The sequence below is a fragment of the Solanum lycopersicum genome, chromosome 1 (assembly GCF_036512215.1).
Source record: "Solanum lycopersicum chromosome 1, SLM_r2.1".
NCBI lineage: Eukaryota > Viridiplantae > Streptophyta > Magnoliopsida > Solanales > Solanaceae > Solanum > Solanum lycopersicum.
The window spans coordinates 2,517,518-2,530,118 of record NC_090800.1 but is presented as its reverse complement, the minus strand read 5'-3'; the positions used below and the strand labels follow the sequence as shown (position 1 = coordinate 2,530,118).

At 34.2% G+C, this 12,601-nt stretch overlaps 2 protein-coding genes across 2 annotated transcripts; one reads left to right on the top strand and one right to left on the bottom strand.

Moving 5' to 3' along the window:
• Positions 1 to 1,923: 1,923 nt before the first annotated feature.
• LOC101247355 (small ribosomal subunit protein eS27y) lies at positions 1,924 to 4,236 on the top strand. The gene is made up of 4 exons (XM_004228494.5): positions 1,924 to 2,062; positions 3,015 to 3,116; positions 3,206 to 3,234; positions 3,882 to 4,236. The coding sequence occupies exons 1-4, from the start codon at positions 2,060 to 2,062 to the stop codon at positions 4,006 to 4,008; spliced, it is 261 nt and encodes an 86-aa protein (XP_004228542.1). The 5' UTR covers positions 1,924 to 2,059; the 3' UTR covers positions 4,009 to 4,236.
• Positions 4,237 to 5,035: 799 nt separating this feature from the next.
• LOC101248126 (uncharacterized) lies at positions 5,036 to 12,126 on the bottom strand. Its single transcript, XM_004228496.4, has 10 exons — positions 11,776 to 12,126; positions 10,025 to 10,091; positions 9,406 to 9,530; positions 8,413 to 8,521; positions 8,273 to 8,336; positions 8,132 to 8,187; positions 6,892 to 6,999; positions 6,272 to 6,421; positions 5,681 to 5,851; positions 5,036 to 5,428 (listed from the first exon to the last, which is right to left on the bottom strand). The coding sequence occupies exons 1-10, from the start codon at positions 11,988 to 11,990 to the stop codon at positions 5,195 to 5,197; spliced, it is 1,299 nt and encodes a 432-aa protein (XP_004228544.1). The 5' UTR covers positions 11,991 to 12,126; the 3' UTR covers positions 5,036 to 5,194.
• Positions 12,127 to 12,601: the final 475 nt, after the last annotated feature.

The following is a 12,601-nucleotide window of genomic DNA, read 5'->3' as shown; positions in this document are numbered from 1 at the left end:
CTGTATTTTCCCCATCAATTTTCCAACTCCTTGTTTGTTATTTACTTGTTAGGAAATACGTCATTTCAAGTCGTAGATATTATGTTTTATGAGTGAGGAATGCTTATCATTCGAATGAGCATTAATTTCACCATTTATTTTTATAAACGTTTTATGAGTGAGGAATGCTTATCATTCGAATGAGCATTAATTTCACCATTTATTTTTATAAACGAGATATATACATTGAATTTCTAAAAAAAAAATTCATTTTAGAAAATGTATTTTATTACAAGTGCTCTTTGGAGAATATCATTGTGTTTAAATAATTCAATTTTGTCAACAATAGAGCAATAATTAGTGCTTTTTTCAAAATTCCCAAAGTGCTCCAATTTAGTTTCTTTTACAAAATTCATGTCACTTGGTATTTTGTTTAAAATAAGCATTTGCTTCTTGAAAAAAAATATTTTTTCGAATTTGTTTTTATTGAGTTAGTTTTTTTTATTTTTGGTTAAATGGTTAAAATGATAATTCAATAAGTTCAAATTTAAATTAGTATTCTTTGTATGATTACGTAATTATAGTGATTTTATTATTTTATGAATCATATGTTTTAAGTTTTAGTATTACTTTCGGTAATATGTAATTCAAATTAGACTTGTTATTTTTTCTTTTTTTTTTGGGTGAAAAAAGAGCAAAGCTTTTATTTATTTATAGCAAGACTTTGCAAAGTTTTATTGTTTGCTAATTTTGTGAACGTTATGTAATATAATTGTATGAGCATTTTTTATCTGTTAAATTAAAATTGATAAATCAAAAATTAATTATAACTATCTTATTGATTTGATTATAATATTAGCATGCTCATAGATTAAAAGTTGATGATACATACAACTGAATTTAATTGATGAACAATGAGTATTATTTTGCGACGTGTTGTATTGTTTTGATGAATACTTCTTTCTCTCGGTTTATATTTCACAAATTTCCTTCTAATGAGTTAGGAAATGATGCATTTTTATTTGAAGTAAATATTTAATAAGACTATAATTAGCGTTAAGGCTGTGTATCGGGTGATTTTGGTTCGATTTTGAAGTTAATCGATTTGACTTTTCGGTTATTGATTTGTAGACATACTAAACTTTTATAGAACTTTAAGGTATTGACTTATCGATTATTGGATTATCAGTTATTAATCGTTATCGGCTTAATTGATAAGATTTGATACAATTTTTTATTTATTGAAAATCACTTATAAATCAGGTGAACCAAATAAACCATGCACATGAGTTGACAGATTGCGTCTTGCTTAAAAGCAACACACTTGCATCATATAATAATCGGAAATTTGGGACAGTAAAAAATAAAAGTATGAAACTGAATTTTAAGTCAAGAATTTTATACACTAGATGATATAATTTAATTCACTATCGGATTATCGATTAACCTATTAAGAAAAAACTTCATCAGCTATAAAAAATCAAAATCGTTTATCAAAATGACTAAACTAATAACCCATTGTCGATAAATCAACAACTTCTTACCAAATTTGCATTATCAATTTCAATTCAATTATGAACCACCCTAATTAGCATGGTTCGAAAGGAATTAGTAGAGGATAGAAGTATAAAATTTGGAAACGTTGGATAGAAAACAAACAGAAATCTCTCATCAAGTTTCATTATTCTTATCGATAATAGTAATTGAGTTAATGCTATCATATGATATTTTTTTATAAGAGAAGTCAGATTATCGAAACTTTTTTAAGTAAACTTGTCATTCTTCATTTTTCGTGTTTAATTTAAATTTCTAATAAAATTTAAGAATTATACACCAAAAAAGGAAAAAAATTATGAATGGACAATCCTACCCTTGGATTTTTATTGAATCTAAAAGACCTTAAATAGACGGCCAAGATCAGAACTCTTCTACTAAATCCAACGGCTCACAACATTCCTAAATCCCTTTATATTCTTCGAGAAAAAACCCTAGAATATCTCTGCCAGCGTCTTCATTTCAGCTGCCTCCGACGCTCTTCCTCCCTCGCCGCCGGCCGGAATTTCCCGTTTACCTCGCGAAAATGGTGAGTTGATAGCTATAACAATTCGAATTACGTTCTAATGCTCTTCGTATTAAAATTGGAGCGCAATTGGTTAGATTTCAGCCATGGCGATTTGATTTTTGTTTTGATGTGTTCTGTTTCGACGTAATCTGGTAAAAAATTGTAGTGAAAATGACGAGTTCTTAGTTATGGCGATTAGAATTTCGTTCTAGTGTTCGTAATGTTACCTGTTATAAGTTGGACCGGAAATGGTGAATATTTAGCTTTACGTATTTGGATTTTTTGGTTCTAATGTTCTTTGTATTAACGTAATCTGTAAAAAATTGTAGCGAAGCTGGTTAGGTTTTAGTAGCGAGTTTTTAGCTATAGCGACTTGAAGCTTGCTCTAGTGTTCTCTGTATCAACGTAATTTGCTACAAATTGGAGCGAAAATGGTGAGCTTGTAGCTATGGACTTCTGGATTTTGTTCTGATGTTTTTTGTATTAACATAATCTGTTCAAAATTTAAGCAATCAAGTTATGGCTATTCAAATTTTGTTTTTATGTTCTTAATGTTATTTGTTATAAGTTGGGGCAAAAATACTGAGCTTTTAGCTAAGGTGAATTGAAACTTGTTCTAATGTACTCTGTATTGATCTAATTTGCTACGAATTGGAGTGAAAATGGTGAGCTTTTAGCTATGGAGTTCTGGATTTTGTTCTGATGGTTTTTGTATTAACATAATTTGCTCAAAATTTAAGCAAACTGGTGAGATTTTAGTTATGGATATTCAAATGCTGTTCTTAATGTTATTTGTTATAAGTTGGACCAAAAATAGTGAGTTTTTAGCTATGGTGAATTGGAACTTGTTCTAATGTACTCTGTGTTGACCTAATTTGCTACGAATTGGAGTGGAATGGTGAGCTTTTAGCTATATGGAGATTTGGATTGTGTTCTAATGTTTTTTGTGTTAACGCAAAAATCTGATTTCAAGGTTCTTCCAAACGATGTCGACTTGTTGAACCCACCAGCTGAGCATGAGAAGAGAAAGCACAAGCTTAAGCGTTTGGTTCAATCTCCTAACTCTTTCTTCATGGTAAAGGAAACGGTTTGTCAATGTATTTGTGGTTTGAATTAATTATTCTTGGAATTAATCTGTGATTTATTTGTTTTTTGGTCTTCTAGGATGTGAAGTGCCAGGGTTGCTTTAACATGTAAGTTCATTTTTTTTTGTTCATTTATCTTAGTTGGTGCTTTCGATATGAATTTAGTGACATTTGGGAAAAGAAAATAGTGATTGAAGTTGTAAAATGGTTATGGAGAAGTTAAGTTGATGAATTTAGTGATGCTTATGTAATAGTAATTGAAGTTGAAAAATGTTATTTGAAAAAATGAAGTTGATATCTTTAGTGAAATTTGAAATAAAAAAGTAGTATTTGAATGTAAAAATGGTAATCGAACATTAGAGTTTGGAAAAAAATATAGCTTTTAAGTTGAGTAATGTTTAACTTGTGTTTGGGATACATTTCACTTTGTTATAAGCTCCCTACTTCTTTTGGCTGAAAAAACAGGCCAGCTAGTTTTATGTAGTTTGGGGAACTCATCCTAAAAATTTAACAGAAAAGTCATTCTAATGTATATAAACCTAACAAGTTTTTATGTACTTTTTGAATAAATGGAAACAATTTTCATGTCCATAGTAAAAAGTAGAATTTTATGCACACTAACCGAATGTTTTCGGAAGGATGGTGGGATATCCAATCCTCATCTTGGTTCAGTTTCAACCTCACCTGCAATAACATCTCTCTTGTCATACAATGATATGTTCACCCTAAGTCTTATTCTCTCTCTATATGTGCAGAACAACGGTGTTCAGCCACTCGCAAACTGTGGTGGTGTGCGGGAACTGTCAGACGGTCTTGTGCCAGCCAACTGGTGGGCGTGCTAGACTCACCGAGGGTTGTTCTTTCAGGAGAAAGGGAGATTAGAGAAGTAACAGGCAATTATTTGCTTTTAGAGTGGGAAGTTAAAAAAGTTTATATGGGTAACAAAGTCAGTTTTGGTGTATCCTGGCTTTTCCTTTTTTGATCTTTTAAAGAACAAAGGATTTTTAGTTTACCATGTCTGGTTTTGTTATGTTTTTCAATTAAATTGGGTTTCGATTCACTTATGGATTTTGAATTTTGCTATATATTAGCTCTATGTTCTACCTACAATATTCCCATCAATTACTTTGAAGTACTTGATAGATGTTACGTTTGTTTTACCTGTTATGATCTATGAGATGTTTCAGTCTTTAAGTTGTTGATTCCTTTGTTAGTGCCAGTGTGGATAAGTACACTTCAAAGTGGAAACTTAAAAATGAAGTGATTGATGCCAAATCAATGTTATTTGCAAAGTTTTCAGTAACAAATTGTATAAAAAGCATGATATGCAGAATGTGAAGTAAAACGAATATTGAACATGATGATAGATCTTCATTTTTGAGCTCTTTATGATTGATTTTTACCTTTACATATGAGAGAAGGTTTTCTTTTGTTCAAATTGTTGAAGGGTATGTGATATCCTTTTCTTCTTCAAGATAAGCATATATTCTTTTACCTAAAGGAAGGGAAATCAACCCGAGACTCCGTTAGTAGTTAGTAGCGGTGAGTGAGAGCAGATTGGGGTTTGAAAGAAAAACAAACACGAAGCTTCATTCCTCTCCTTTTAGGTGAGAGCTACTTAGTTCCTCTGCAAAGTGTTCACTTTTCACCCGGCTACTACAGTTGGAACCAATGAAACAAATGATTGACCTATCATATCAATTCTAAGAAACAGAAAATACCAAAAAGTTTAAATTTTCAACTAATAACATTGATTCAATTGACATTGACATAATAGAAAATTTCGTCTATTAAGAAGGATTTCCCAAATATCTGAAATTGAGATAATCATAGAAAATGTGAAATATTTTTAAGAAAACAGTAGCTCCAATTTGTACACATTTTAAAACTTGACAATTGACATTACCACTTACCAGTTACAAATAATTGACCTTTTTATACCAAAACATTCAAAAAGTTAGTCACATTATTATACATGAGTACTAAATGTCAATCAAGTATATACAATCATTACAAATTACAGAACCATTCAGTAGGGTTCATATACATATATTTTTTTTAGCATATATCACTGTAAAAGTTTTGGGCCAGTGTTAGAGTACATCCATGATGTTATTGTCTCCACAAGCATATCCAAGTCCTTTGAATTCCCAGAATTAAGAATTATAGAGTCTACATTACCGAGCGTATTGCCGACTTCCTTCGTGACGTTTTCCCATGGCGTTCCTGCTGTCAAGTTCGCCAATAGCTCGCTGCTCCTGTTAACAGCGTCCGTCATTCCTGGAGGAGCATTTGGTAGAGCCTGAAAGTTGAAAGAAAGGTAAGATATGGTGGACATTGTTTCAACCTCTGAAAAATGCATGAATGTGCCAGCAGAGTCCCTCCGTCCCGTCTCGTCCCAATTTATGTAGCTATAAAACTCGTCTCATTAAAGGTAAATGAGAAGTTATATCATTCTTTTTGGGCAAACTAAAAAGGAAAGTACATCACATAAATTATTGAAACTAGATGAGATGGACTTCCATTTCACTGAGTTTCGTAGTTTAGGGTGAACCTGCTGTAGAGGAAGCGCATGGTCTCCAGGAAGAGTGCGGATAGACATATCCAGCATTGAGCTGATGGCGGAACCTGAGCTGAGCACCTGAGCTAGTGTTGAAGTTTCATCGATTGTATCATCTTTGAACTTAACTAAGAGATTCCTCGAAATCCCGTAGTAGGACCTTATCTGTAGTGTACATATTAGATAAGAAAAGTTACATAATTATGGACAATGAAGATATATATTTTGTGTAAGCTACTCTATAATCCCATTTCCTACGACATAATTGCTACTTTTAAGAACTGGGTTGGGGGCGGGGTGAGTGGGTGTTGGGTAGGGATTTTGTTAAGAAACTGATTTGTGAAACCTGCAACCCGCCCCACCCCATACCTGCCCCCAAAAGGACAAGCCCGCCCCACCCCATTGCATCCCTACATGTATCTGCTCTACATTTGCATAGTAGTCATTGAATTGGTCATACAAATAAACACTACACAAGTTACACCAAAAAGTAGCAATAAAGTGACCTAAAGATGTTCATGATATGTACCTAGTTTAATATGTAGCTATAGTTTATGAGCATTAAGATCTCAAAATTTTCCATACCAGTCTTTGAGTTTCTTCTGGTCTTGGAGTGAAATTTTCTTTTCCATTAATCAAGTCCGTGTATAGAGGAGTCAGTTGCTCAACCAGTGGAAAAACTTGCTTCATGATTGAGGGGCTAAGGTTCTCTATTTGCTTCATAGTCATCTCCGCCTGTAGATATAGAACATGAGTGGAGTAAAAGAAGGTATCTCTTATTCAGTTTCATGTGAAAGTTTATGAAAAAGTGACTAACACAACTACCAGGGTGACCTAGTGTTTGAACTACAGCATCCAACAAAAAAAGTGAAGGTCAACCAAAGGCACAAAAGAATGAACAAAACCTTCAAGTATGTGAAAATGAAGGATGCTCTTCCTCAATTAGCATTTTTTCAAGAGACAGTTGAGTAGACATGGATACAAGTTAGATTAGAAATTCTTATCGTTTGTGTTTGAGCAATTGCACATGACACAATTAAGTAGAGGCAATTTTACTACTCTTGGCATCCATCCATCCGATGACTCAAAAATAGTCTCAATCCAACCCGTTTATCCAGGAAAAAACATCCATAATGTCACATGTGAAAGTCATCTAACAAGAACGTTGAACAGAAGCTGGGTAGTTGGTGAATTAAGCTACTTACCCCAAGACGAATGGTTGGTGATGATGCGATCTGTGATAAAACTGGTCCTAAGTTTTGCATCATTGGAACAAGAACAGATGAGAACAACGGCACTGCAAGGCTGGCATCCTGTGAAAACAAAGTAATAGGAAGCTTGTTAAGAGTTCCAATAATATGCTAAGATGGTGATGGATTACCCACGCTGCGGGGCTTCAGCACACATATATTATTGTGCACATTAAAATGTCCAGAAACTGAAACTCCTGGTGGTCTAACAGGAGACCTAAAACATGTACATGTATTACTGTTTTTTACTTGCATGAACATCTACATGATGAGTATAAAAGCAGTAACTTGAATTCTTTTTATAAGGTGAACAATGTTATTAATGATGGGGAGATCCTCTTATAACAAGCCGTATACCAAAAAACACACAACTTACACCAAAATATGGTTCTCCACAAATGAAACCCAATAAAAGCAAAAGCTTTGATTCAACCAATTTACAATATTCTCATAGCTAGGTCCATCAATGTTTTCTACTTTCCTTTTCCTACAAGTTCTAGAATTTAAATGAGGAACACGCTGACTCAGTGAGGATTCATATAGATGACCCCAACTTATTTGGGACTAAGGCATAGATGTTGTTGTATAAGATTTGGAATATAGAAGTTCAAACTAAGGACAAGTCTCCATCATTCAAACACAAGAGAGTGCAGAATATTTCCCCTTTATATGATAAGCTGCCTAAAAGCAAATTACACATAAACTTCTAACTCTGCTACTCGATGTAACTGAAGCATAACGAACTCTAAAGAAGCCTCATTTTGCTCAGGCCAGATGAAACTAGAATTGTAACAGGGTTGAGGATAAGTCACACAATTTAAGATGCTATACCTAGGTTTAGTCTTACAACTAGAAATTAATATAAAAGGTGTCGAGGAAGAAATTAATGCAGACTGTACAGATCGTTCCTGCAATTCTGGAAAGACATACAATGATCCCATATCACCCATGAACATGCAGCAACTTGACCAACCTAAGCTTATGAAGCTGAATCTAATTTGATACAGTTTTTTGCAGCCCCTACCCTGTCCCACCAACCAAAAGAAAAAAGAAAAAAAGATAGACAAATGAAAGGAAAATATGGGAAATAAACCCTGTGCGCATCAGTTCCATTTGTATCTGTCTTTGCATCCCTAAAACTGATTTTAAAGTTGTACGAGTTCAGGATAAAGCTGAAAATAAATCCATCAAGTACCTTGTTGTTGAAAGCCATCAATACATTCCCGTTTCTTTTCACAGCATATCTAGCTCCTGAGCATCAAGCATCAAACGTTGTGGACCAAGTTGACCAAATTTACCTCTATGTAAAAAATATTACTGAGATACAGTAACTTACCAATCAAAAGGTGAATTACAGATCCTAAAGAGTGCCCAATGCCAAATACAGGAAGGTCTTGTACCTATGTCACCAATGGACATTCATAAGAAACAAAGCATGATAAAACAGTCTCATCTTCGGTAAAAGCTGAAACTCACTCTTTCTTGGAGAAATCTAAGGCACCTATCAAACTTAAACTGCACTTCATCTGCAATGTAGAAATGGTCAAATCCACTAGCATAAGGTGTAGCAATCACCAAGACATCCCTGTCTCAGAATGTAATAAAAGTAAGTTGTTGCAACACCAACATATCCCTGTCTCACAATGTTAATAAGACTAAGCACTATATTTACCCCACTTAACGGATGAGACAAGAAAACAGGACAAGGATTATAGCTACCATCATCAGGTATTAGCATACTAGTTTATAGAATAATACTGCTGGAATGGGGTATCAGGTAGTCTAATACAACTAATAGCATAAGAAGCTTAGCTTTTTAAAGTCTTATTAAACAGTTGGAAATCCCTTTACCAAACTACTTAAGTAAAACATGACCACTTAACTCACAATAGGGGCTGACATGGGCTATAAAATGACACTGCTGGAATGGACATCAGGAGGCTAATACAACCAATAGCAAAAATATCTTTGCTAGCAAGTATGATCAAAACAGCTATTTTCTGCACAAGTCTGATTAAACAGTTGGAAATCTATTAAACCAACTACTGAAGTAAAACATGCCTTCAGTTGGTAAACCACTGGATAAAGTTCGGTACACTTCTACGAGAAAGTGCATAATCGTTACTGAATCATCTAACAAGATACTATTTAAAAAGAGGAGCACTTCTCTGGCTTACTGAAAATCTGAGAGGTCAACCTTCCAGTTCTAAATACAGTGAAAGAGAGAATGGAAGAAATTAATATTACCGGCACCCCATTGGTGCACTAATTAGTTAAAATCTTCTACTTTTCCTATCCTGCTTATCAGCAATGCGAAAAAGATAGAAAAACTAACTATAAATCAGAATGATACGAAGGTGCATATACATCACAAATATAATAAAGAAGTGATGCTGCTTTCAAATAATAAGCACATAATAAACATAGATAGAATAAGATGGACCCTAGCATCAAGATCAAACAACTCACTTCTGTCTGAGCCGCTCAAGGAACAGGCGGTAAGAAAGCTGCGGAGCAGCCCCAACAAAAACACCTCCAATAAAATGTACGACTAACTTCGGCTTTGATGTTTTTGGTTGCAATACCCATGCTCCCTGTAATAGCAAACTGAGTTTATTTCATTTATAATTCATCAGAGTATTCTAACATGTATATAGAACATGGATGTGTGGGCCACCGTCCTTGTTCTCCTTCACAAGCAACCTACTATCTTATTTACTGTCACACAGTTGAAATTGTATCATATAAACGTCCATTCCAGACACACATTATAATCACATAACATATATTGATCCAACATTATGCTTACTACGCAAGTTGCATCATGACCGATTCCTTCAAATCTAACAGTAATTATGTGCCCTCTCAAACTAGATAGTTCTTTTTTGTCTTTAAGCTTATTTGGAAGACAAAAAGTTGTTTAAAGGTTACAACCGAAAAATGGTTTTAAGTAACGCAAAATTGGGGTAAGAGATAAAGGATGCAAATTGCATATCAATACACTTGTAAATTTACACAAAAGGAAAGAATTTTCATGATTCAATTCTTCTGAAACTAAAGCATATTTTTAGGGAATTCCTTTAGTAACCTCGATTTCATCCCAGTCCTGTGAACTTCCCCAATCTTGAGATTGCTTCACTGTCTCTGTAAGTAATCTGTGAATAAACATGATCAGTAGTTTCTTTTTAGGTTTCATGAGCGAAAAAGGACACTGTATAACTGACAATGGTAAGTCAAGAATCACCAATCATCTGATTAGAACTCCAAATTCACAATCATATATGGCCGTGTATAATTGACATTATGGATAGATTAGGTTAGAAAAACACGACTAATCATACCAATGAACTAAAAAAGCAAGTAAAAATTCATCACCAAGATTCCAATTATATAATATCCAAGTGCATGCGTCCATCAGTTTGTGCATTCACAATTTCACATACAAAATGTAGTTGCTAAAAACAGCTAACATAATTGTAGCATTGCTTTCGATTTATTTTTCTAGCTGTAGGGCCATTACTGTAATGTTAGAAGTACTTTTTGATTTATTAACAAACAGGTAATAGCACGCAGACGGCAGAACTGATCCATAAAAAGGGTTAAGAGCCTTGATGGTAAGTCAACGTGTACAAGACATAAGGTTCATTAAGAGTGAGATTATATTCATAATGTCACCTTTCCTTGAAATGCCAACTTCGGCATGTGCGACGATTCCTTTTTTTTTTTAATGACAAGGGAAACCCGCAGCCGCTAAAGGTGCGCACATGATAAACGATTCCTTTTTTTGTCTTCTTTCTTGTTCTGATACTTACCTCCAACAGTTATTCTTGCTTCAAAAAGGCAATTTATGGGGGTTGTCCTGGTTTTTGTGCCAATACTGTCCTATTGCGCAATTGCCTTAGGCACAAGGAGGAAACTATGGCTAATCTTTAAGCCGTCGAGCTCACTTTGCACAGCTCAATTATAATGTATTTGTGTTGCTTATTAAGGACAGAGGGATGGAAGAGGAAAAATATGTCGCAAACCATATTTATCGACATTCTTTTTTATCCAACTTGAAGTTTGTAATTGTTATAGCAGTCTTTTGGTATAGCAACTCATTCCATTTAGCTACAAATACTGCCGCTTTCCACCTTTCACCACAATTTTTTTTTGTATACTTTTAATTGTTAACTTTTAGTCAACTACTCTTTCAGTTGTTTCTAAATATGTAGATCTTATGCACTCAAGGGTGTGGACTAGCTATCAATGAAGCGGATAAGAATCATGAGGTCTCAGGTTCAAAAAAAAAACACTAGGTAACTTCCTCTCCCACATGTCCTAGCTTTGGTGGAACAGTTACCTAATACACGTTGGTGGGAGGCGACACGTATTTGATGAAGATAATGATTAACAAAATAATAAAATAATATTTAGATCTTATTTCAAAACAATAGGATATTTTAAGTTAATTACACACCAAAAATTAAAATATTTCAGATCTCTGAATTATGCCACATAAAGTGGAACAGAGAGAGTACTTTCCATGCTAAATCTTTTTTATTATAACGCACTTGACTAATTCCACTCAATATTTACTACCTCCTACCAATAATATGGGTAACTCTGTTAGCTAAGACTAGAACAAATGAAAAGATATCGCCGCTTTTGTCATGCCGGAAATTGAACATGTTAATTTTGCTCGATAGAAGACAAGTTACACCAAGCAGACACAGAAAAATAAAAGGCAGCATATTCAATCAAACCACTTAATTTCACAAAATCAGGAAAATCTAAAGTTCCGCCAGAAATTACTACAAGTATTGACTAGTAAGTAATCGAGCGATTAGGGCAACAGACCTCTCAATATCTCTATATAGCTGGATTCCGGTACTTGTTTCCGGCTGATTGTTGCTGCTGCCGGTAGCTTTCAAGTTGCATCTGATTCTGCTGGAGTTCCGGTTTCCGGCGTAGAAGCGGATGCTGCTCCGATTGTAGAGTTTAGTGGAATCGGAGTAGAACGAAATCGCCGGCGAACATCGCCAATTCGCCTTGGGAGCAGTGACGCAGTTCATTGCAACTACGCAAGTTAGAAGAAAATGATGAATACGTACGCTACATGTGATAAGTATTGTAACAACCTGTAACTGTTACCCGATATGTGTTGCCGGGTCGGGTATGAATTCGGGTCGGAACACATCTCCCGTCTCCGCGCATTTTTACTTGAAGTTCAACAAAAGTAGTTGAGACTTGAGTCAATTTTACGTATTTTCAGTGTGAGTTTTGAAATAGTAGTTAAGTAGATATTCGAACAAAACATAAAATATGCTGTTTCCGTGTATTTTGCTTGAAGTTCAGACAAAAATAGTTGAGACTTGAGTCAATTTTACGTGATTTTCAGTCATGTGAATTTCGAAGTAGTAGTTAAATATATATTCGAAAAAAACATAATACGACTCTTCTCTGCGTATTTTTTGGTGAAGTTCACACAAAAATAGTTGAGACTTCTTTGAGTCATTTTTACATGATTTTCAGTGATATGAATTTTAAAAATTCGTCTAAAAGTCGAGAAAAAATGGTTAAACTTTTAACTTATGTATGTTAATTTCAATCGTATAAAACTTCAAAACATTTCATTTGAGTTCATCAAGATCAACTTCATCGTTCAATAAAATGAAAAGTTTCA

Excerpts from the sequence above, each read along its gene's own strand:
- LOC101247355 (XM_004228494.5), top strand. Across the intron at positions 3,117-3,205 it reads CTCCTAACTCTTTCTTCATG|GATGTGAAGTGCCAGGGTTG; the intron begins GTAAAGGAAACG and ends TTGGTCTTCTAG. Across the intron at positions 3,235-3,881 it reads TGCCAGGGTTGCTTTAACAT|AACAACGGTGTTCAGCCACT; the intron begins GTAAGTTCATTT and ends CTATATGTGCAG.
- LOC101248126 (XM_004228496.4), bottom strand. The coding sequence starts at position 11,990 with ATGAACTGCGTCACTGCTCCCAAGGCGAATTGGCGATGTTCGCCGGCG. Across the intron at positions 8,188-8,272 it reads TGTAATTCACCTTTTGATTG|GAGCTAGATATGCTGTGAAA; the intron begins GTAAGTTACTGT and ends CTTGATGCTCAG. Across the intron at positions 6,422-6,891 it reads CACCAACCATTCGTCTTGGG|GCGGAGATGACTATGAAGCA; the intron begins GTAAGTAGCTTA and ends CTATATCTACAG.